The 21,283-nt window shown below is 40.3% G+C and overlaps 1 protein-coding gene across 3 annotated transcripts in view; it reads right to left on the reverse strand.

Moving 5' to 3' along the window:
• trappc8 (trafficking protein particle complex subunit 8) overlaps positions 1–21,283 on the reverse strand; it is a 159,593-nt gene that overhangs the window by 44,291 nt on the left and 94,019 nt on the right. For 2 of the 3 annotated variants that reach the window (XM_073045993.1, XM_073045986.1), the window contains 8 exons: positions 18,487–18,711; positions 14,357–14,465; positions 11,434–11,628; positions 10,856–11,016; positions 8,458–8,523; positions 3,422–3,551; positions 2,920–3,048; positions 1,265–1,419 (listed from right to left, as the gene is read on the reverse strand). In XM_073045993.1, the coding sequence (XP_072902094.1) occupies positions 1,265–1,419; positions 2,920–3,048; positions 3,422–3,551; positions 8,458–8,523; positions 10,856–11,016; positions 11,434–11,628; positions 14,357–14,465; positions 18,487–18,711 (1,170 nt within the window). The remainder of the gene's footprint in view (positions 1–1,264; positions 1,420–2,919; positions 3,049–3,421; positions 3,552–8,457; positions 8,524–10,855; positions 11,017–11,433; positions 11,629–14,356; positions 14,466–18,486; positions 18,712–21,283) is intronic. The other variant, XM_073046003.1, reaches the window with a different exon arrangement.

The following is a 21,283-nucleotide window of genomic DNA, read 5'->3' on the forward strand; positions in this document are numbered from 1 at the left end:
TCCAACTGAATGAATGGCAGCGTATTATATATGCCAACTATAGTTGAAATGCAGCCAGGTCCATCCTGTCTGCCAATCAGGGTATTTGTCCTAGCACTGATGTACACACCTCTTCCAATCAAGACAATTTGATAATTTTAACTCCTCAAATCCATAGAGCAGATTCTACCTCAACAGGATATTTGTATTTTATAATATTAGCTCAACACCCAGTCAATCAACACATTACTCACTTCCTGTTTACATTCAACTCTCTACGAGCTCCTCCAAATGTCAATTTCCTCTCCATATAATCTAGTGCAAGTTGTTTTTATTTTACCTTTCTACTTTATCATTGACAACCACTACATTTTTAATGTTCTATATCAACAGTTGTAACACCACAGCATTGAAACTTGAACTACCATATTATAAATAAAATATAGTTTTAAAAATGAAATTAGCCATACTCAGAAGTACCGCAAATCATAAACATTTGTCCTGACAAAGAGTTTCAGCCCGAAACGTTCACTGTTTATTCTACTCTACAGGTGCTGCTTGGCTTGCTGAGTTCCTCCAACAGTTTCTGTGTTGCTTAGAAGTGCAGCAGCCTATCCAGAACTTTAGCATTTAAATTCAAATTTGAATGCTTAAAAACATAAACAAGAGCTGAAGAGGACCAATAAGGTCACTCAAGCCTGCCCTACAATTTTTGAATATCATTGCTGATCCAATCGTAGCTTCATTAGTACTTTTTTGCTCTCTCTACACCAATCCATTTCCTTGCTGTTTATATACGTGCCAAATTCCATCCATTAATGCACCACTTTTGTAAAAATGTCTAATATTTTCCACTTGGAGCTGATCAATATCGCATTAAATTCAGAAATCATGTAAAGTATATAATTTTAAGATGATAATAAAAGGAACAAACTAAAATTCTGAAAGTTGACTCCTGGTTCAAGCTTTCATTCCCTTCACACATTGTGCCACCATGTAGCAGCTCCATGAGAACTGATTTCAAAGGAGCAAATACCATTCAAACACACTACAGACTTATCAGATAGACCATTGCCACTGCTGTATACAGAATAAAGTGGCATGAACCTTGTCCCAGATCCTTAATTAATGGAAAACTAAAAATGTTTTAAGATTACAAATTTTCCACTTCAAGGCAGATTATAATTCCACATTCAAGTTGCAAACACAAATATGAAGAAAAGTCTTTCAATTCTGGAGAGTGCAAAGTTGATAATCAGTGTTAAAATTATACATAGACCTGTACCTCTAACAAAGGCATTGCCTCCGTGATGATGGGATCTAACCGCTGATCTGATCCATACTTCACAGAAGTTTTCTCTTCTTTAGTGTTATTGAGTCTCGGTCCCTGGATTTCCAGATTTTGGCGACCTCTTACTGATAACCCATGAGGAACTTTACCTGAAACATTTTTATAAGGAAAATGAGTTTGGATGCTTAGAAAAAAAAGGCCACATCAACATTCCGTAAAATAGGAATTATTTCTATACGAATGGTAAATATTTTAGAACAGTATAACATAGTTGGTGACTATTGGGACCATTGCATCTTTAACGAAGTCCAATGAGTGCGACATTCTGCTTTTGTGCTACAGCCTTGCAGCTATTTGTTTTTCTTTCAACTATTTTCAGGAGCAGGACAGTGGAGCCAATTGGAGAGTTATTTCAAATAGCTGCTATAACGATAACTAGCCTTTCTGCATGACAATGTACATTTCTTAAATTACTCATTAAAAATTAGTAATTTTACATAGTTACACTGTAAATTTCACATTTTACATCATATAAGAGTGATTAACAAACTTGATTCTAAGTGCACAGATGGAAGCTGTGAAATTGTATATCGATTTGTACAGATATAGAGAAAGCAGGGCAATGGGGCAGTTTGTATAACTTCAGAGAGTTGAATAGAGTGGTACTTTTCCGAGGCATAACTTAAGATCACATTGTGGCAAGATTTTAAATGGTGCTTCTGGAAACATTATAAACTGAGTGCAAGTATTTCCCCAAAGCTATGAGAAAACTGTATTTACTGGAAAAAGTTATTTATTTTCTCTCCTTCCCAGTTCTGACAATGGACTTTTAGCATGACATTATAACTCTTCCACCGTATATATTGCCTGACCTGAGTGCTTCTTGGATTTACAACATAGGCAGTTTATAATTGACTTTCACTTCAAGCTGGTTATGGTTAAATCAATTGAAAATGACAAAGATCTTGGTACATTTAACCTTTAGAAAACAAAGCAGGAGTTCAGTGGGGCAGGGGGATTATTCATCTGGAAAGTTCTTTCCAAGCATGGACACAATGACCATTTCAGTTCTAAATGGCTCCAGAGGGCTAAAATAAATTGGTTGAGAAATTAAACTGACAAACTAGCACACTACTGATTAAGGGCCAGTTTTTGTGAAAGCAAAAGTCAGCCTTAAAATAGCACGGGGGGGGGGGGGCCTGGGGAGAGATGGTCAGTTAATGGTTTGGGACTGGAAATGTCTGATCTCCATTTCCCTCCTGAGATGTTTAACCCACTAAGTTCCTCCAGCAGTTTGGTGTTGCTCTATATATTTCAGCATCTGCAGTCTCTTGGTTCTTTAATATAACCATTACTTATTTGGAAATTTGGATCCATAATTATAGTTGACTTTCTGCAATCGTCTTCAACGTGTTGAAGAATAAATCTTATTTCTAGCAACCAAATAGCACAACAGCCCCCACTGTCCCCCCATATATTACAAGGACATCATTCAGTGACTTAGCTGCTAATATTAGAAAAATATTGGGTGAGGCTAAAATAGCAGTCAATTTTCACACATGTAAATTGAGCAAAACTGCATCACAAAAACATAACCGATCCCTGCATAGCACAATCTGCTTGCTTTCCGCATGCACTCCCCAACTGACCTTCAGTCCAGCTTAGCCCATGGTAATACTCCAGTTGATCTGTTGAACTGGATTGTTGGAGGTTATGAGTTGTTTGCGACTTGATTCCAGATTTTGACAAGTAAGGGCTGCTGACATTGAGGCAATTGGCTGCAGGAACAGGTTAAACAGGGGGAATTGGCACAGTCTTCACTAAAGCAAAATTGAAATAAAATGCTCAAAACATTGAACAACTCAGGAATTAAAAAGAAAAGGGGACTAATATTTCCAAAATCTTCAAAGTTCTCCCCCAACCCAATCTGGCAGAAATTGCCCAGCAATTTCTCCAATTTACATGACCAGCATCTGCAGAATCTTGTTTTACAAGTCTAAGTATTCAAATTATTGTCCTTGGTTTTATCATGTTTGTCATTGACCTTGTCTATTCTACTTTGCATACATTATTTGATTCTTTAAATAATATTTTGCAATGTATTTCTAATATTCATTGCAAATACAGAAACAGACAAATAGGTCATCTCACCTGCTGCCTGCGGTCCAGGACCAGAGTCCATTCCATCGTGTTTAGCAGCTGGCAGCACTGTGCTGAGATTGTAAACAATTCCGAGAATGTGCAGCTCTCCTGTCTGGCAAGGAAGTAGCTTTAGTCTTGCCTAAAGAAAAGGCAGAAATTACTTCAATACTAATGATATGTAGTGTTAAATTCCATTCAGTAACAATCATAAAATTCCTTGGATTGTTTTTGTTACTTTCAGGAAGTACAAGCTATGGATGTTTCAATCAGAAGACCCTGTGGCATTGTTCCCTGAGGAAAGGGAAACTGTCAGCCTCTTAACCAAATACCATCCCATAAGTTATCACACTAGATCACTCATTCAACCGATTGCTTTGTGCAACCTGATGACAATGCCTTCTTTGTTAACAAGTTAATTGTGCCAAAGTTACTTGTATCACAAGAACTGGGAGTGTGTGGACTCAGAATTTCCCCCATTGGTGGAAGTAATCCCCATACCTAAAGCAAGTGCCCAAAACATTATCACTGAAACCCAAAATTTTCAGAGACTTCAATTAGTATCAGCAATACCCACTAAATATAATGTCAAGTAATAGATGTTGAATCAAAGCTCAGGAAACATTTCATTACACAGGATTATTTCAAAGTGCACCTGAGCCAAAGAGCATCACAGAAGTCACCTGATAACCATTCATCTAGTTAAATGAGGTAACAGAATGTGGAGAATATGCACTTCAAGATCTGCTCTCAAAGTGCAGCACTCAACAGTGATGCAGCTAATGGAGCTTCAGCCTCACAATGCTAGAGACCAAGGTCCAAACACGATTTCCAGTACTGCGTGGAGTTTGCATGTTCTCTTTGTGACTGTGCATGTCTTCTCCAGGTGTTCTGGTTTCTTCCCACATTGCAAAGGCTCAGAGCCTGGCTGGTTAATTGGCCACTATAAATTTAGCCAGTGTGCAGGCGAGAGGAATAACTTGGAAAGAGATGATGAAAATGTGGGAATAATAAAACAAAATATGATTAATGTAGGCTAATAGTACAAACTCAGTGGGCAACATAGCACATAGTAAAAAAATTCAACCATGCTCTCAATATCCACTTTGGTTGCAAGAACAGGAAAACAGATTATCTGAACGGTGCCGATTAGGAAATGCAACGAGACCTGGGTGTCATTGTACACCAGTCATTGAAGGTGGGCATGTAGGTACAACAGGCAGTGAAAAAGGCAAATGGTATGTTGGCATTCATAGCAAAAGGATTTGAGTACAGGAGCAGGGAGGTTCTACTGCAGTTGTACAAGGCCTTGGTGAGACCGCACCTAGAGTATCGTGTGCAGTTTTGGTCCCCTAATCTGAGGAAAGACATTCTTGCCATAGAGGGAGTACAGAGAAGGTTCACCAGATTGATTCCTGGGATGGCAGGACTTTCATATGAAGAAAGACTGGATCGACTAGGCTTATACTCACTGGAATTTAGAAGATTGAAGGGGGATCTTATTGAAACGTATAAAATTCTAAAGCGATTGGACAGGCTAGATGCAGGAAGTTTGTTTCCGATGTTGGGGAAGTCCAGAACGAGGGGTCACAGTTTAAGGATAAAAGGGAAGCCTTTTAGGACAGAGATGAGGAAAAACTTCTTTACACAGAGAGTGGTGAATCTGTGGAATTCTCTGCTACAGGGAACAGTTGAGGCCGGTTCATTGGCTATATTTAAGAGGAAGTCAGATATGGCCCTTGTGGCTAAAGGGTTCGGGGGTATGGAGCGAAAGCAGGTACAGGGTTCTGAGTTGGATGATCAGCCATGATCATACTGAATGGCGGTGCAGGCTCGAAGGGCCGAATGGCCTACTCCTGCACCTATTTTCTATGTTTCTATTTGAATGTGTTCTTTTGTTGTTGTTTCATATGGCAAGTGTTTTTTTCCTCTTCACATTAATTGTTTTTTGTCAAACCACTCCTTCAGCTTCTGGTCTCATCGACGGATCACGGCAAAGCAGTCTTCAGCATTTTGACTTCTGATTCTATTTGCAGCTGTCCAGTTTTTTCTGATACTGTGGTAAAACCTGGGAGGAGCGAGGTGGGGGCATGTTGGTGTGCTAGTACTGGCGCCATTCAGTGTGTCCGTCATAAGAGTTGAGGTTTTTCAATTTGTAGAAATGTTTTCGGGATTTGAGTCAGATAGTTGGAGGAGTACTTTCGATGAGCTTACAAAACTGGAAAGTTGTTGGGTATATTTTGGACACGCTTGTAGAATTTTGCTGAAGCTACTGTTCCACAGATCTCAGGGGGCACTATTCTGCTCATTAAGACGTACAAAAATGCTTTTTGTATGTCTTGATTTGACCACAGCATCTGCAGTGTACTTTGTGTTTACTATTGTTGGGAGCCATTGGCCAGCTGTGATTTTAGGGCTCCTGAGATTATTCTCATGGAAGTATGGAGCTGTGTATTGATGATGTTTGTGTGAGCACTTCTAACTAGCTCCCATTTCTTTCAAACATTATTTTCACAAACCTTAAATAATGGTGCAAAAGTTCTGGCAGAACCAAGCCAAAACTAAATTGATTTCATCTTGAACAATGAACAATAGTATTTGTTAACCTGAAAGTGAATTTTGTTCATTACTACCCCAACTACTGAATTGTGTTTCATTGTCCAATACAAATTCAAAATTGGCTCCAAATGATTGGACACAGCTTAATACATCGCAGGCACACCTTCACGTACAGTACTGTACAGAAATCATAGGCATATGTAAAATAATCTGTAATGCGAAAATGATTTCAAAAATAATGAAAAGTTTCTAAATATCAAAATTTACTATAAAGAGCAGTAAACAGTAAAACAAATTAAATCAAATCAATATTTGATGTGAGCACCCTTTGCCTTTAAAACTGCAACAATTTCTCTTTTCAGAAAATTGGCTGGCAGGTTGTTTCAAGCACCTTTGAGAACTTGTCACAGTTCTTGTGGAGATTTTAACCACCTCACTTGCTTCTGTCTCTTCAGGTAGTCCAAGACTGCCTCAATGATGTTGAGATCACAGTTTTGTGGAGGCCAGACCATCTAAACCCATATAAAATATCTAGGGTGTCTAAATATTGGCATAGTACTGTATGTACATGAGGCACTGCCTCAAGACAGCAAAATCTAACTCTACCAATCATTCTGTCTTCTAACAGCTACCATCAGGCAGGAGGTATAGTAACTTAAAGTCCCACACCATCAGGTTCAAGAACAACTACTTGCCTTCAATCACTTGTTTTTTGAACTAACCCTCATCACTAACTGTCAAGCAACAGGCCAACCTCCTTCAAGTACAATGGACTGTTTCTTTAGCTCTAATTGTGTCCTCTCATTTTATTTGTCAATAATTATGTTACTTGCATGTAATTGTGTCCTCTCATTTTATTTGTCAATAATTATGTTACTTGCATGATGGAATTGATTGCTTTGTGGCCAAGTTTGCCGACAATATGAAGATGGAGGGGCAGGAAGTGTTGAAGAAGCAGGGAATCTGCAGGACTTAGATTAGGAAAATGGGCAAAGAAGTGGCAGAAAGAATACAGTGTAGGGAAGTATATGGTCATGCACTTTGGTAGATCAAATAAAGGTGTAGACTATTTTCTAAACAGGGAGAAAAATTCAGAAATCTAAGGCACAAAGTGATGTGGGAGTCTTTGTGCAGGATTCGCTAAAGGTTAACTTGCAGGTGCAGTCTGTGGTAAGGAAGGCAAAGACAATGTTATCAATCATTTTGGAGATTAGAATATAAAAGGATGTAATGTTGAGGCTCTTTAAGGCAGTACAAACTTGGAAAATTGAACAGTTTTGGGTCCCATACCCAAGCAAAGATGTACTGGCATTATAGAGGGTCCAGAGGAGGGTCATGAGAAAGATCCAGGGAATAAAGGGGTTAACACACAAGGACCATTTGATAGCTCTGGGTCTGTACTCACCGGAGTTTAGAAGAATCTCATTGAAACCTATTGAAAATTGAAAGGCCTAGATAGAATGGATGTGGAGAGAATGTTTCCTATAGTGGGGGAGTCTAGGACCAGAGGGCACAGCCTCAGAATCAAGGGACTTCCATTTAGAACAGAGATAAGGCAGAATTTCTTCAGAGGGTAGTGAATTGTGGAATTGTCGCGGACAAGTCACAAAAGTGGAGTTTCCTAAGTTCTTGATTAATCAAAGGTTATGGGGGAAAAGCAGGAGAATGGGCTTGAGAAGGATAATAGATCAACCCTGACAGAATGGCAGAGCAAACTCAATAGGCTGAATGGCCTAATTCAACTCCTGTCTTATCATCTTTATGCTTAACAACCTATGCTTTTCTCATTAAGGCCGTCTCTGATGCTATGTGCCTGTAATGCTGATGCAGGCAAGTTTTTCCACTGACTCGTGCATACATGTACTTATGCATATAACAATAAACATGACTTGATCATTTTGAAATCCAGTTCTGTACAGATGCCTGAAATATGTGAAGGTGATAAATATTGTGTAACCGTGACTAGTAACTTCAGTGTCAAGCTCAGATTCTCTTCCTGGCTTATGTTGAGTGAGTCAATCTCAGCCTATTTCTTCCCCCCCCAATTCAATTATTGGGATGTAGGCATCCTGGGACATTTCAGAGGGCACTGTGGAGTCAACCATATGGGTGGTCAAAGATGTTTTTTTTCTTCTAGAAGAGCACTGTTTTATTTTTACAACAACCAAAGATTACTAGTGAATATTTTGAATAAGAGTATGGGATCAGAGTCCACAGCTGCCATTGTGAGATTCAATCTCAAGCCTCTGGAGTGTTACAGCCCGGGTCTCTAGGTTAGTGATCAAGTCATTTAATTGTTGAACCACCATTGTTCCCTTTAACAGCAGCAGATATACCACAATCAATTTGTGTGTGTGAGAGATCAGGACATGGGTTTCATTATGCATTCTCTTCCCTTAATGGAGCCGCCTCTAAGGGAAGAGGAGGAAAAAGAAAGGGGATTATTTTTGCCAGGATAAATTTATTGCAGAGAAAGTATAAATACTCACCACTTTGGTTTCTTCACCACTTATTTGAAATTCATTTATTACTTCCGTGACAATGCTCTGAGATGCCTGAAATCATGAAAACCACGTTTTATTTAAATGGTATGTTATTTTCCAACTAATGCTCCGAAGGGTGAATTAGTTGATTTATACAGTTATGAAGAGTTAGCTCTATGTAAAATTACTTTCCATTTCTTGTATTCAACAGCTGGAGCTACCTAGGTCAAGCACTAGCTGTAGTGATAAATATTTCAAGTCAATGCCCTTTGATCAGAACAGTTCAGCATTTTTAATACTAACTGTATTTCAGGTCAGAATCAGATTTGACATCACTAATGTACACGTAGAGGTCACTTTATTAGGTAAGTCTTGTACCTATTAAAGGGGCAACTGAGTATACGTTCATGGTTTTCTGCTGCATAGGCCAACTACTATATGGTTTGACGTGCAGTGCGTTCTTTTGCACACCACTGTTGTAATACATTTGAGTTAGTTGCCTTTCTGCCAGCACGAACTATCTGGTCATTCTCCTCTGACCTCTATCATTAACAAGGTATTCCTCCTCTCTTCTCCCCCCCCCCCCCCCCCCCACAGAACTGTTACTCACAGGACTTTTTTTGTTTGTTTTTCAGACCATTCTCTGCAAACTCCAGAGATTTGTGTGTGAAAATCAGCAGCTTCTGAGATACTCAAAAGACCTATCTGGCACCAAGAAACATTCTATGGTGAAAGTACCTCAGTGCAAATTTTTTCCTATTCTAATTGTTTGGGCCGAACAACAACTGAACTTCTGCATGCTTTTATGTATTGAGATGCTGCCACATGATTGGCTGATTAGACATAACTAATAAAGGTGTAATTAGATGTACCTAATAAAGTGGCCACTGAGTGTACACAGTTGGTCTCCTTATCCGCAAGGGATTGGTTCCAGGACCCCTCGCAGAAACCAAAATTCACGGATGCTCAAGTCCCTTATTCAACCTGTCTCAATGCAGTGGATCTTAGGACCCAGCGGAACCCAAGATCTTATTTAACCTGTCTCAGTGCGGTGGACATTAGGACCCAGCAGCAGAGAACTGAATCCGCAGTGTTTCTGTTCACAAAAATAATCACGATGACGACTGAAAATAAAGTGGAAATAATAAAGCGATCGGAAAGAGGTGAAACGCCATTGGTCATTAGAAAAGTGTTAGGTCACGTCGGTCAACAATCGGAACAATTTTAAAGGATAAAGTGAGAAAGGCTCTGCCCCGATGAAAGCTACAATTATTACTAAGAAACACAGAGGTTTAATTATTGGGTTTTGGGGGGGGGGGGGTGGGGTTGGGCTTTTGATCCTCCACATCAACCAGCCATGGTGGAGAGAGTATTCGATAGCGATCTATCACTAGATCGAACTCGGGAACATCCCGAGCCCAGCGCTGAAACATGCGTTAAGTGTTTTATATGCATAGAAAGTTAAAATATATACTATAAACGAATGCAAATGTTTGACTGACACTAAATAATACCGGATGTACCTGTTCCAACTTACTTAGTAAGAGAACTTGCGATTTTTTCCGATCCTGATCCACGATAACCCACGCACGTCCTCCCGTATACTTTAAATCATCTCTAGATTACTTATAATACCTAATACAATGTAAATGCTATGTAAAATAGTTGTTACACTGTATTGTTTAGGGAATAATGACAAGAAAAAAAGTCTGTCCATGCTCGAACAGCAAGTGCTGGAATAGCACTTCCGGGTTTTCACGATTCGCGGTTGGTTGAATTCGTGGATAAGGAGGGCCAACTGTATACCATGAAATGTGTTATTTTGTGGTTGCAGTATAATGCAAAAAATAAAATTGCTGTAAATTACAAAAATAGTGCAAAATATAATGAGGGGGACAGAGGGGGAAGAAGCTATTTCTGAATGGTTGAGTTTGGGTTGCATGAGTGAAGTTTAGAGCATCTGTGGTGACTTGCATTTGGTTATTTTTATTCTGACTTAGTTGCTACTTATCTGTAATCCCAGACCCAAAATGTTTCGCTTCTACAGATCCTACCAGACCTGCTGAATTTTGAGTATTTCCTGGATTTATAGCAGATTTGTTTCTATTTATAATTTCTCTTATGCCGTTAAACCATGTCAATAGTGAAGAATGTGCAGAATATATTTCCATAGAATAGAAGGAAACTTTGGCAGTTCAAGCTGTGGCAAAAGAGATGAAATAAATTGGCTGAAACACATTAAACCTGTCACTTTGGTATGTAGACAATGAATTAAACAATTAAAGAGTGGAATAGTCATTGAAAGTTGGCAATGAAAATCGTTAGTTTTCAAGCTCGTCCAATAATTACAGAACATTGTATCAATTAGCTCAAAAACAGAATTATTTCAAAAACACATCATTACCTTTGGATGCAAATCTTTCTCATTGCTGATCGACTCTCTTGTATCTTCCTCTGAATCTTTAGTAAAGTCTCTAAAGTTAAATTTCCACAACAACGACAGATCACTCAACAACAGAGGGACCTTCAAAGGATTTTTGAACACTACTTCAACTGTAACTGGTTCTAGAAACAATAACAGAAAGATAGTAAGAATGACAAAACACTACAGTGTGTCACACTGGACTAACCTCCAAAATCACTTCAGCAGGATGCAAAAAACAGGCTATTTTAAAGGGAAATAATAAATTCTAAGTAACATTACACAAAAGTAGCAACAAAAGTTTACAGTAATTTAAGAAAGCAATAAAAGTTTAAAACCTTAACCCAAAGTTAGCATATAAGTAGATAAGGTGATGAATGAGGCATAATTGGAGCACAACTATAAAAACTTAAGACAAGATTAAAACTATTGATTGAAAGACAGTAGTAAGCAGCAAATCAGAGAGATTAATAATTTAAAGCTTACATTAATTGGCTAAGAGTTTTACAGTCAGTATACTAGCAGTTTCCTTCGAGGACTAATTATGTGAACAGACTTACCTTCTACCACAGCCACAGGAAGACGCAAGTTGTCAGTCTGGCTGTTGAGACAATACTGAGTGTGCTGAAAATTCTGAGGGATTATTCCTTTGTTCACCACAGTTACAACCCGCTCCTCAAGCTCTTTCCATTGCTGGGAAGCTTCACGTTCATATTCCTGGTCCAAGCTGACATGGGTGGCTGCTTGCTTTTCTCCTAACGGGAAGTGAAACAAAATGTTATATATAATTATCAGCACCTGTTAAATAGACTTGTTGGCCTAAGTCATCCATACCAACCATGATGCCTACTTGAGCTAGTCCCATTTGCCTCGAAAAACCTCTTAACCTTTCCTATCCATGAACTAGTCCATATGCCTGCCTCTAATTATTCCTCTGGCAGCTCAATGCACAAATCCATCACACTGTATGGAAAACATGTCACAATATTCTGAAGTGTGTTGTCACCAACAACTTGTATAGCTATAACATAACATTTCAGCTTTTGTACTCAAGAATTAGGACATCCAACAAAGGCAAGTGTGTCATACGCCTTCTTCACCACCTTATCTACCTGTATCACCATTTTCATGGGAAAAAGTACAGCACTCCCCATACTAGATTCTTTTGCCTGCAGATCCTGGCTTGTCCTTCATGACTTTCTTAAATAAAGGTACAACATAATACACCCTCTGGTCCTCCAGCACTTCACCCGGCTAAGGAAAATACAAACATCTGTCAGGGCCCCAGCAATTTCTTCCTTCGCTTCTCACTATCTTGGAGTACAGTTAGTCAGGTTTCAGTGATTTAGTCACCTTTATGCATCTCAAAATCACCTCTTTTGTAATGTTGATCTGTTTCTGGACATCTGCTCTGAGTTCCAGTTTCTATAACTTTCTCCATGGCAAATATAGGTGAGGCATTTAAAACGTTGTCCTTATCCCAAGGCCTACATTCAAGCAAGTACATTGTCTCTCAAAAGACCTATTCACTCCCTAGTTACCATCTAGCCTATCTCCACTATTCTTTTTGAACACTGGGGCAAAATTAGCTGTGTACTTTTACAGCCTTAGCCAAAATGCTGAGTATGCACAGAAATGAAATATAACCCACTGATTCTCACAGCTACCTGGACTATACCTCTTCCCACCCTGTCACTTGCAAAAATATAACTTCCTTCTCTCAGTTTCTTTATCTTCACCACATCCACTCTCAGGATGAGGGTTTTCATTCCAGAACTAATGAGATGTCCTCCTCCAAAGAAAGGGACTTTCCTTCCTCCACCATCAACTCTGCCCTCCCCCACATCTCTTCCATTTCTCACACGTCTGCCCTCACCCCATCCTCCCAACAGCCCACCAGGAACAGGGTTCCTCTCGTCCTGATCTACCACCCCAGTAGCCTCCGCGGCCAACACATAATTCTCTGCAAATTCTGCCATTAACAAAGGGATCCCACCACCGAGCATACATTTCCCAAACTCCCCCAACTTTCCACAGGAATCACTCCCCACGCAACTCCCTTGCCTTTTCATCAATCCCCACTGATCTCCCTCCTGGTACTTATCCTTGCAAGCGGAACAAGTGCCACACCTGCCCATACACCTCCTCCCTATCATTCAGTCCCAAACAGTCCTTCCAGGTGAGGCAACACTTCACCAGAGTCTGTTGGCGTCATCTACAGTATCCAGCGCTCCCAGTATGGCCTCCTGTATATTGGGGAGACCCAAAATAGATTTGGAGATCACTTTGCCAAGCACCTACGCTCCATCCACCAGAAAAGGTGCGATCTCCCATTGGCCACCCACTTCAATTCTACTTCCCATTCTGACATGTCAGTTCATGGCCGCCCCTACTGCTGCAATGAGGCCACACTCAGGTTGGAGGAGCAATACCTTATATTCCATGTGGGTAGCCTCAAACTTGACAGCATGAACACAGATTTCTCAAACTTCCTGAAATTGCCCCCACCATTCTCCATTCCCATTTCCCTCTCTCAGCCTATCTCCTCACCTGCCCATCACCTCCGTGTGGTGGTCCTCCCCCTTTTCTTCCATGGGTTTCTATCCTCACCTTTCAGAATCCCCCTTCTCCTGCCCCTTATCTCTTTCACCCATCAGCTTCCCAGCTCTCACTTTACCCCTCTCCCAGTTTCACCCATTACCTACCATCTTCCTCCCCCCCACTCTAACTTCTCATCTTTCTGCCCCAGTCCTGATGAAGGGTCTTAAGCTCTAAATGTTAACTGTTTACTCTTTTCCATAGATGAACTCTGGCCTGGTGAGTCCCTCCAGCATTTGTGTGCAGCTTGGATTTCCAGCATCTGCAGATTTTCACATAATTGAAATATTATCTGGTCTCTCACTTTATCTATCCTGGTGATTTAATAGGACTTGATATTTCAATCTAATAGTTTTGGAAGATATAAGCAGAATATATGCAAAAGATCTACAAAGTAAAAAAAAATCAATCTAGATTTCATATTAATAGCCACTTCATGAACAGGCATGTTAAACCCAGATAGATGAATTGATTTTAAGCACAAATTGAGCAATATCTGCTCTCCACAAAAATGGAATTACATTTAAAACCTTTGATTCTCTCATTGTTAAGCTTACTACCCAAAAATTGCAAAGACCTTGCGATTTAATACATTAAACAGGTAGAACAGCAATTTGAAAATTTTCAAAAGATAAACTTCATAATCGTTAAATTGTCTTAAAAAGCCTGACTGGTACACTTCTTTCAGAGAAGGAACCCATCTCTTCTTCCTCAGCCTGGCTTACATACCGCCAATCTTACTTCAAACTTACTTACAATCAAACTTAAGGCAACAACAGATGTGCAAAAATACCTTCATTGCCCACATCCAACCAGTAAACTAAAACTCTGCTGGAATGCTCTTTTTAAATATAATCAGCAGACTTCAAAACAAAAACAACCAACCTTCTGAAGGGCGCCTGTCGTGTCCAAAAAACACCCGTGTTGCTGAGCTCTTAATGTAGGGCAAGGGAAGTTGGGGTAATGGTCCTTCTGGTGAGAACTGACTCACATTCTAAAATAGGAAAAGATTGATTTCTTTAGTTACTAATATTTTAAATTATTACAATTTCAGCAATATTCAAATAGATCTTCACTCCTTGATCCCAACCCTAGGTTATCAATTTTATCCTTTGTTTCTTAATTTGCAACAGTGGCTAATTTTATTGGGAGTTGAAGAGCTCTGCATTGATCTAACCTATTTTACCCTACACTGATTCACAAATGAATAAACAAAAAGAATTCTGGATCAATAGTTCTTAAACATTCAAAATTAGGAATCGTGTGTGCTCATTGTCCATGGGGGAGGGGAGAAAGGATGAGGACAAAGGGACATAGAGGCACGTCCATAGATTCTTGAAAGTTAGTAAGAAAGTGCACATGGCACTCTCGGCTTCACTGATTGCTGAATAGCATTTTTTTTTAAAAAAAGAGCTGCAACATCATGTTCCAACTTTATGAAACATTGCTTACACCATCCCTGGACTACTGCGTGCAGTTCGAGTGACCACATTATAGAAAAGACGTATTAGCACTGGAGGCAGTGCAGATGAGACTTAATAGCATGTTGCCTGAATTGGAACATAATAAAGAGACTGGACAGGCTGAGTCCTGGAGTGGAGGTGGCTCATCTGACAGAGGTACAAAATTCTGAGAGGGACTAAGAGGACAGATAGTTTAAAAAAATCTTTTTACCATGGTATTATTGTCCAAAATGAGAAAGCATTGGTTTAAGGTTGGATGTAGGGATTTTAGAGGGGATCCGTGGGGGAAATTTCTCCACACAATAACACGTGGAAGTTAAGAGGTGGAGGAGGCAGCAGTACATTTAAGAAACATCTATACAATTAACTGAACCACCAAAGCATAAAAGGCTGTGGACCTTGTGTAGACAGATACAACAGGCAGCAGAGAATAGATAATCATAGCATTTTTCTCAGCATGGAAATGCAAAACACTACACAGCACAGGTTTAGGGTGAGGAATGGGAGCATTTCAAGATTTGTTGTAAGGCAAGCTTTGTTACACAGTGATAGTTTCTGGAGTGGACTGCTAAGAGAGGTGGTTGACTTTGCTGACATTAGCATGACCAATGTTTAAGAGGCATGTTGACAAATACAGGAACAGACAGAACAGTAGGATACAACCATGTGCAGGCAGATCCAATGAGTTTACATTGGAATCATAGTCAGCACAGACACAGTGAGCTGAAGGGCCTGTTCCTGTGCTCTACTATTCTACTGTAAGAAGGGAATTCATTGAAACATTTAAGATTCTGAGGGGCCCCCACCAAATGGATCCAAGTTTCTATCCTTTTGTGGATGTATCTAGAATTAGGGGAGGTCACGGTTTAAAAACAAGGGTTCCCCATCTGAGACAGAGATAGGGCAAAAGAGCTTTCTGAGGGCTGAAATCCTTTAAAATGCAGTGGAAGTCTGAATATTTTTAAGAGAAAAGTAATCAGATTGTTGATGAGAAAGGGTTTGAGAGGTTACTGAAGTTAAGTGGAAATAGGTAATTTAGATTGCAGTCAAATCAGTCAGGATCCAGTTGAGGAGTGGAGCAGGCTTGTGCACTAGAGGCTTGCTTCTGCTGCCTAGTGTTCAAGTGCTCTAGTGTTCAACCCAAATGAAAGGATTAAGCACTCCTTGTGATTTCACTTCACATTTGAATTAGAAATATGCTTGGAACAGCAAGAGTTTTAATACAACTATAAACATATTTCCATTTCAGCAACGTCGACACTGAACTAACAAACTTGGATGTCAGAGAGATTGATAACTTTGGAAATGAACACTCCTTGAACACACATGGAGGGTCCACCCTGCTGCTCATCGCCACTCCAAATTCTTTCCTTCCAAAACTCTGTTCACTTTCCAACTAAACAATTCACCTATTCAGAAGACTCAGTCACCTAGTCAGTGATTCAGGAAAAATCCTCCATTAGAAAATGTAAAAATAAGTTCAGTTCCTGAAAGATAACTGTTGACTTAAGTTACGAACTTCAGCCTCACCTTTCTTGACATGAACTGCACCTTGTATGCCACTGTACAAGCTTATCATAAACCTTAATGAGGAACATGGCTGTGCAAATAACCCAGCTGGGTCTTTCTTTTTCCATGCTAAACACTGCAAGGAGTTCCATCAAGATTTAACAATTTGCTGGAAGAACTCAGCAAGTCAATCAGCATCTGTGCAAGGGAAGGAACTGTCAATCTTTCAGATCAAAACTCTGCATCTGAGCCCTACAGTCCTGATGTAGGGTTTCCAACTTGAAGACTCAACAATTCCTTTTCTCACTGATGCTGACTGATTCACTGAGTTCTTCCAGAAGATTGATTGTTATTCCAGATCCAAGCATCTGAAGTCAGGTCTGCATCAAGACGTAGCTTGGATGGAGGCCAAGATGTATCCAATTTGAAAAAAATCTATACCCATATCCATCTTATTTGAAAGTAAAATGTCACAGAAACAAAAGAATCCATACAGTGGAACAGAAGTTAAAATGAACCAAAACTGCAATCTCTAAACGTGTACAGGGGATAAAAGCAGTTGTTATTTTACAGAACTAGACACATAGAACAGTATGACACAGCCACAATACAGTGCTGACCTTGTTAACTGATGCCAAACTAATATCTTGTGCCTGCACACGAACCATATTTCATCATTTTCTGTATATTCATGAGCCTATCTAAGAACTTCTTAAATGCTATTGTATCTGTCTCCACCACTAATAGTGGCAGTTGATCCCAGGCACCCCCTACTGTGTACAAAATAAATTGTTCCACACACCTCTTTTGAACCTCACCCCTCTCACCTTAAATGCACATCCTTTAATATGAATCATTTCAACCCTGGGAAAAGGATTCCAGCTGTCTATGCCTTTGATATTCTTAAAAAAATTCTATTAGGTTACCAATAAACTACTGCTGTTCCAGAGAAAAGAACACTTCCTCTAACCCAGGCAACATTGAGGGAAATTTCTTCTGCACCCTCTCCCTCTAATGGGTTAACCAAAACCACATACAATACTAACCAGAGATCCATAAAGCAGCAGCACAACTTCCTGACTAATCTTAGAGTCAGAGAGTGACACTGCATGAATGCAGTCATTTCATCTGAATGAGTCCCAATGACCCTGCTGCCTAACCAGCTAGTCCCAATTTCCTGTATTCAGCCCATATTCCTTTAAGTCCCACCCCAACATAAACTTATCCAAATACTTCTTCAGTGATATTATCGTACCTGCTTCAACCACTTTGTCTGGAGGCTCATTCCATATACTCACCACCCTGATGGAAAAAGCTGCCCCTAAGATCCATTTAAATACTTCCCCTCCCATCCTCAACTGTCACTCCCTAGCTTTGGACTACCCTACTCTGAGAAAAAACCATTACCATCTGCCTTGATCTCAATACATAAAGTAATGTCAAATAACTTGCTTCGCATATTGCAGGAAGACCTAATTCACAAACAGTGATATTTGTGCATTTAGTCTTTGTTTCAGTGCAGTGAAGGAGCAGGGAGAATGGAAGACTAGTGGTGCACAGAGAACCAGGGATGAAAATTCAGTGAGGCAGGAATCAAAACAGACAAGATACTGGAAAAAGAGGCCCACGGCTATATACTACATTCAGGTTTATGTATTTCTTCTTATCACTGGCAACTACAATTAAAACTAAGGAAAGGCAGAGGAAAAGTTCCAAATACAGAATAAGCCAACGACTCGATTTGCTTTATTAAAAAAAATATATTGATGAATACTTTCTTGGGGTTTACAATTTGTGAATCAAAATACAAAGTACAGGTACCTGTAAAGTTGCTTCCCTTTAAGGTTAATGTACAGAGCAAAAACAGTTATTGCAGCCTCAGTAATTACTATGATAGCAGTAGAATTACTTCCATTAACATTTGAAGTAATCCTCATCTTCAACATCAAACACTGCTTTAGAATTTTAAAAGGATTACATCTGTTATTTTCTGCCACTGAAGTTAACCAACACTAGGATTCATTACTTCCTGATTTCTCTTACCTTATAAACATAAAGGTACTCCCGAAGGAAAGCCTCCTGCTGAGCTGCTGTCTGCTTGCTGTCATTGATCAGAATATGCCTAAAGGCTGACACTGCATTGTCCAGCTGCCTCAGAGTGAAAGACTGACGACCAATCGTGAAGTTGATATGATCCTCTGCCAGACTCCATCCTTTTCCTTTGTAAACTTGCATAGCTTGACTGTAGCACCGCAAGGCATGCTTTCGCTGTAATGAAAACAATCCAGAGATTTGTAGGACTGAGAAAGCAGTGACAATCAAAGACTTCAGATTTCATTACAGCAAGGATTTTAGTTAATCATTTAAAAGAACCCATACTGACTGAGGAAGGCGCATGGGTCCTATACTTTTTATGCTGAATGCACTGATGAGCCCTTTAGTCCAACTCATTCATGCTGACCAAGATGTCTATCTAACCTCATCCAATATCCCTCTAAGCTTTTCCTATCCATGTCCCTGTCCAAATCCCTTTTACAGGTTTTCATTAGACCCTCAAACACTTCCTCTGGCAGCTCATTCCATATATCCATCTGCCTTTGCATTAAGTTGCCATTCAGATCTCTTTTAAATCATTTCTCTTTCGCCTTATAAACTGCTTTGCATATTTTAATTCTTTTCCCTGGGAAAAGACTGTGCATCCACATTATACCCCTCATACTCAGTCACTTTTTTCACTCTAAGGCTTGCCCAGCCTCTCCTCTCTTCTACAGCAATTTCCTGGTTACCCAAGTACATTTAAAAAGTTAACGTCTGTCCCAAGCCTTATAGGCGTATCAGGCCAGTGCTTATGCCAGTTTCCGTGGAGTGAAGTGACTGAGATTCCTCCCCGGATAGGACGCCAGCCTATTACGAGGTTAACCCCCAGCATTTTGCTGGTACTCATTTTCAGCTGGGTGGACTGGAGCAATGTGTGATTAAGTGCCTTGCTCAAGAACACAACACACTGCCTTGGCTGGGGCTCGGACTCATGACCTTCAGATCACTAGCTCAATGCCTTAACCACTTGGCCATACAACCAAGTACAAATAGATTGTTAGATGGATGGGAGGGATCACTGACAATTCTAAAGCCACTAAGTATGCAGCATTCATGATAAATATCTCTGATAGGTGGAAGAGAGACCCTGACGATCTTCTCAGCAGCCCTCACAATCCTTTGTAGGATCTTTTGGTCAGATGCCCAGCAGTTCCGACAGCAGATGGTGATATTGCTGATCAGGGTACTCGCAATGTTATGTCTGTAAAAATAGGTTACAATGGATGCAGGGTGGGGGTTGCAGAAGGTGAGGGAGCCTCTTTTACCTCAATCTCCTCAGGAAGCCTCTGCTGTGCTTTCTTGAATAAAGAAGTGGTGTGAGGGACTGGGGAGATCGTCCATTAGGCATACTCCCGGAAACTTAGTGCTCCCAACTCTGTTCATGGAGGAAGCGTTTATGTGCAGTGAGAAGTGGTCACCCTGCACCTTCCTGAAGTCCACAATCATCTCTTTAATTTTGTCCATATTGTGACTCAAGTTGCTGTGCTCACACCATTCTACCAGCTGTTATACCTCCACTCTGTACATCATCTTGTCATCATTGTTGATGAGGCCAACCACTGCTGTCATCTGCGAACTCGATGACTTGGTCGGCACTGGATCCAGCAGTGCTGTCATGTGTCAGCTGCATGATGAAAATAGAGATGTTGCTGCCAAAACTGACTAACTGTAGTCTTTCTGTTAAGAAGACCAAGATCCAATTACAGAGAGAGGTGTTGAGACCCAACAGAGACAGCTTACGCACCAGCTTTTGAGGGATGATTGTATTACGACACTTAGCTGAAGCTGATCAATCATATCCTGGTGGATGAGGCATCATTTTCCAGTTGGGACAGGACAGAGTGGAAGGTAGAGGGGGCTATGGCACCAGTGGAACAATTTGACTGATAAGCAAACTGGAAAAGGTCCAATGTAGCAGGAAGATAGGATTTAATGTGAGCCATAACCAGCCTTTCAAAGTACTTTATTATTGATTAGGTCACTACTACTGAACAATAGTCATTAAAGCTATTGTTGCATCCTGGGGCACTGAAATGATGGTGGCTGCCTTGAATAGTCTGGGGACCCTTCCAGATAGATATTGAAGATGTCTGGACCATGCAGTCCCTCAGCACCTGACCAGGTGGAGGGGGTCCTTCCTTGCTGGCACACTGCTCTGTGCGTGAAAGAAATTCAGCCCATCGGGAAAGAGGCTTCACTGTCGTTGATACTGTTATGCTCTGAATGCCCTGCTACATGTGTCTCGTGTCTCTGGTGTCACAAAGACGGCTATATATTCTCTCTTAATAATCCTGTTTTGCCTTTCTGATGGTGCGGGAAAGCATATCTCTTACTGACCCAAGAGCAGTTTTATTTCTTGACTCTGAATGCAGCATCCTGATGTCTCAGCAGTGCCCAGACCTCTACTGTCAACCGCAGCTTTTGATTTGCTCTCACAGAGATGTACTTAATAATAATGATGCCCTCAATGCACTTCTCTATATAGAGAATCACAGATGCCACATATTCATTGATGTTAATGTGATTGTCAAAAGTAGCTGGCTCCTTCAGCGTGTTAAGTGGAGGAAACTGGACCTACTGGAGATTGTGCACGCAGTCACAGCAAGAACTTACAAACTCCTTAAGGGCAGGAGCAGGAATTGAACCACTAAGCACTATGCTACTGTGACATAGTACAGTGACACTTGTGCAGATGGATCACAGTGACTACAAACCCAGCTTCACTGGTAGTTCCTCCTTGGAT

This window comes from Hemitrygon akajei, chromosome 1 (genome assembly GCF_048418815.1).
Source record: "Hemitrygon akajei chromosome 1, sHemAka1.3, whole genome shotgun sequence".
NCBI classification, from domain to species: domain Eukaryota; kingdom Metazoa; phylum Chordata; class Chondrichthyes; order Myliobatiformes; family Dasyatidae; genus Hemitrygon; species Hemitrygon akajei.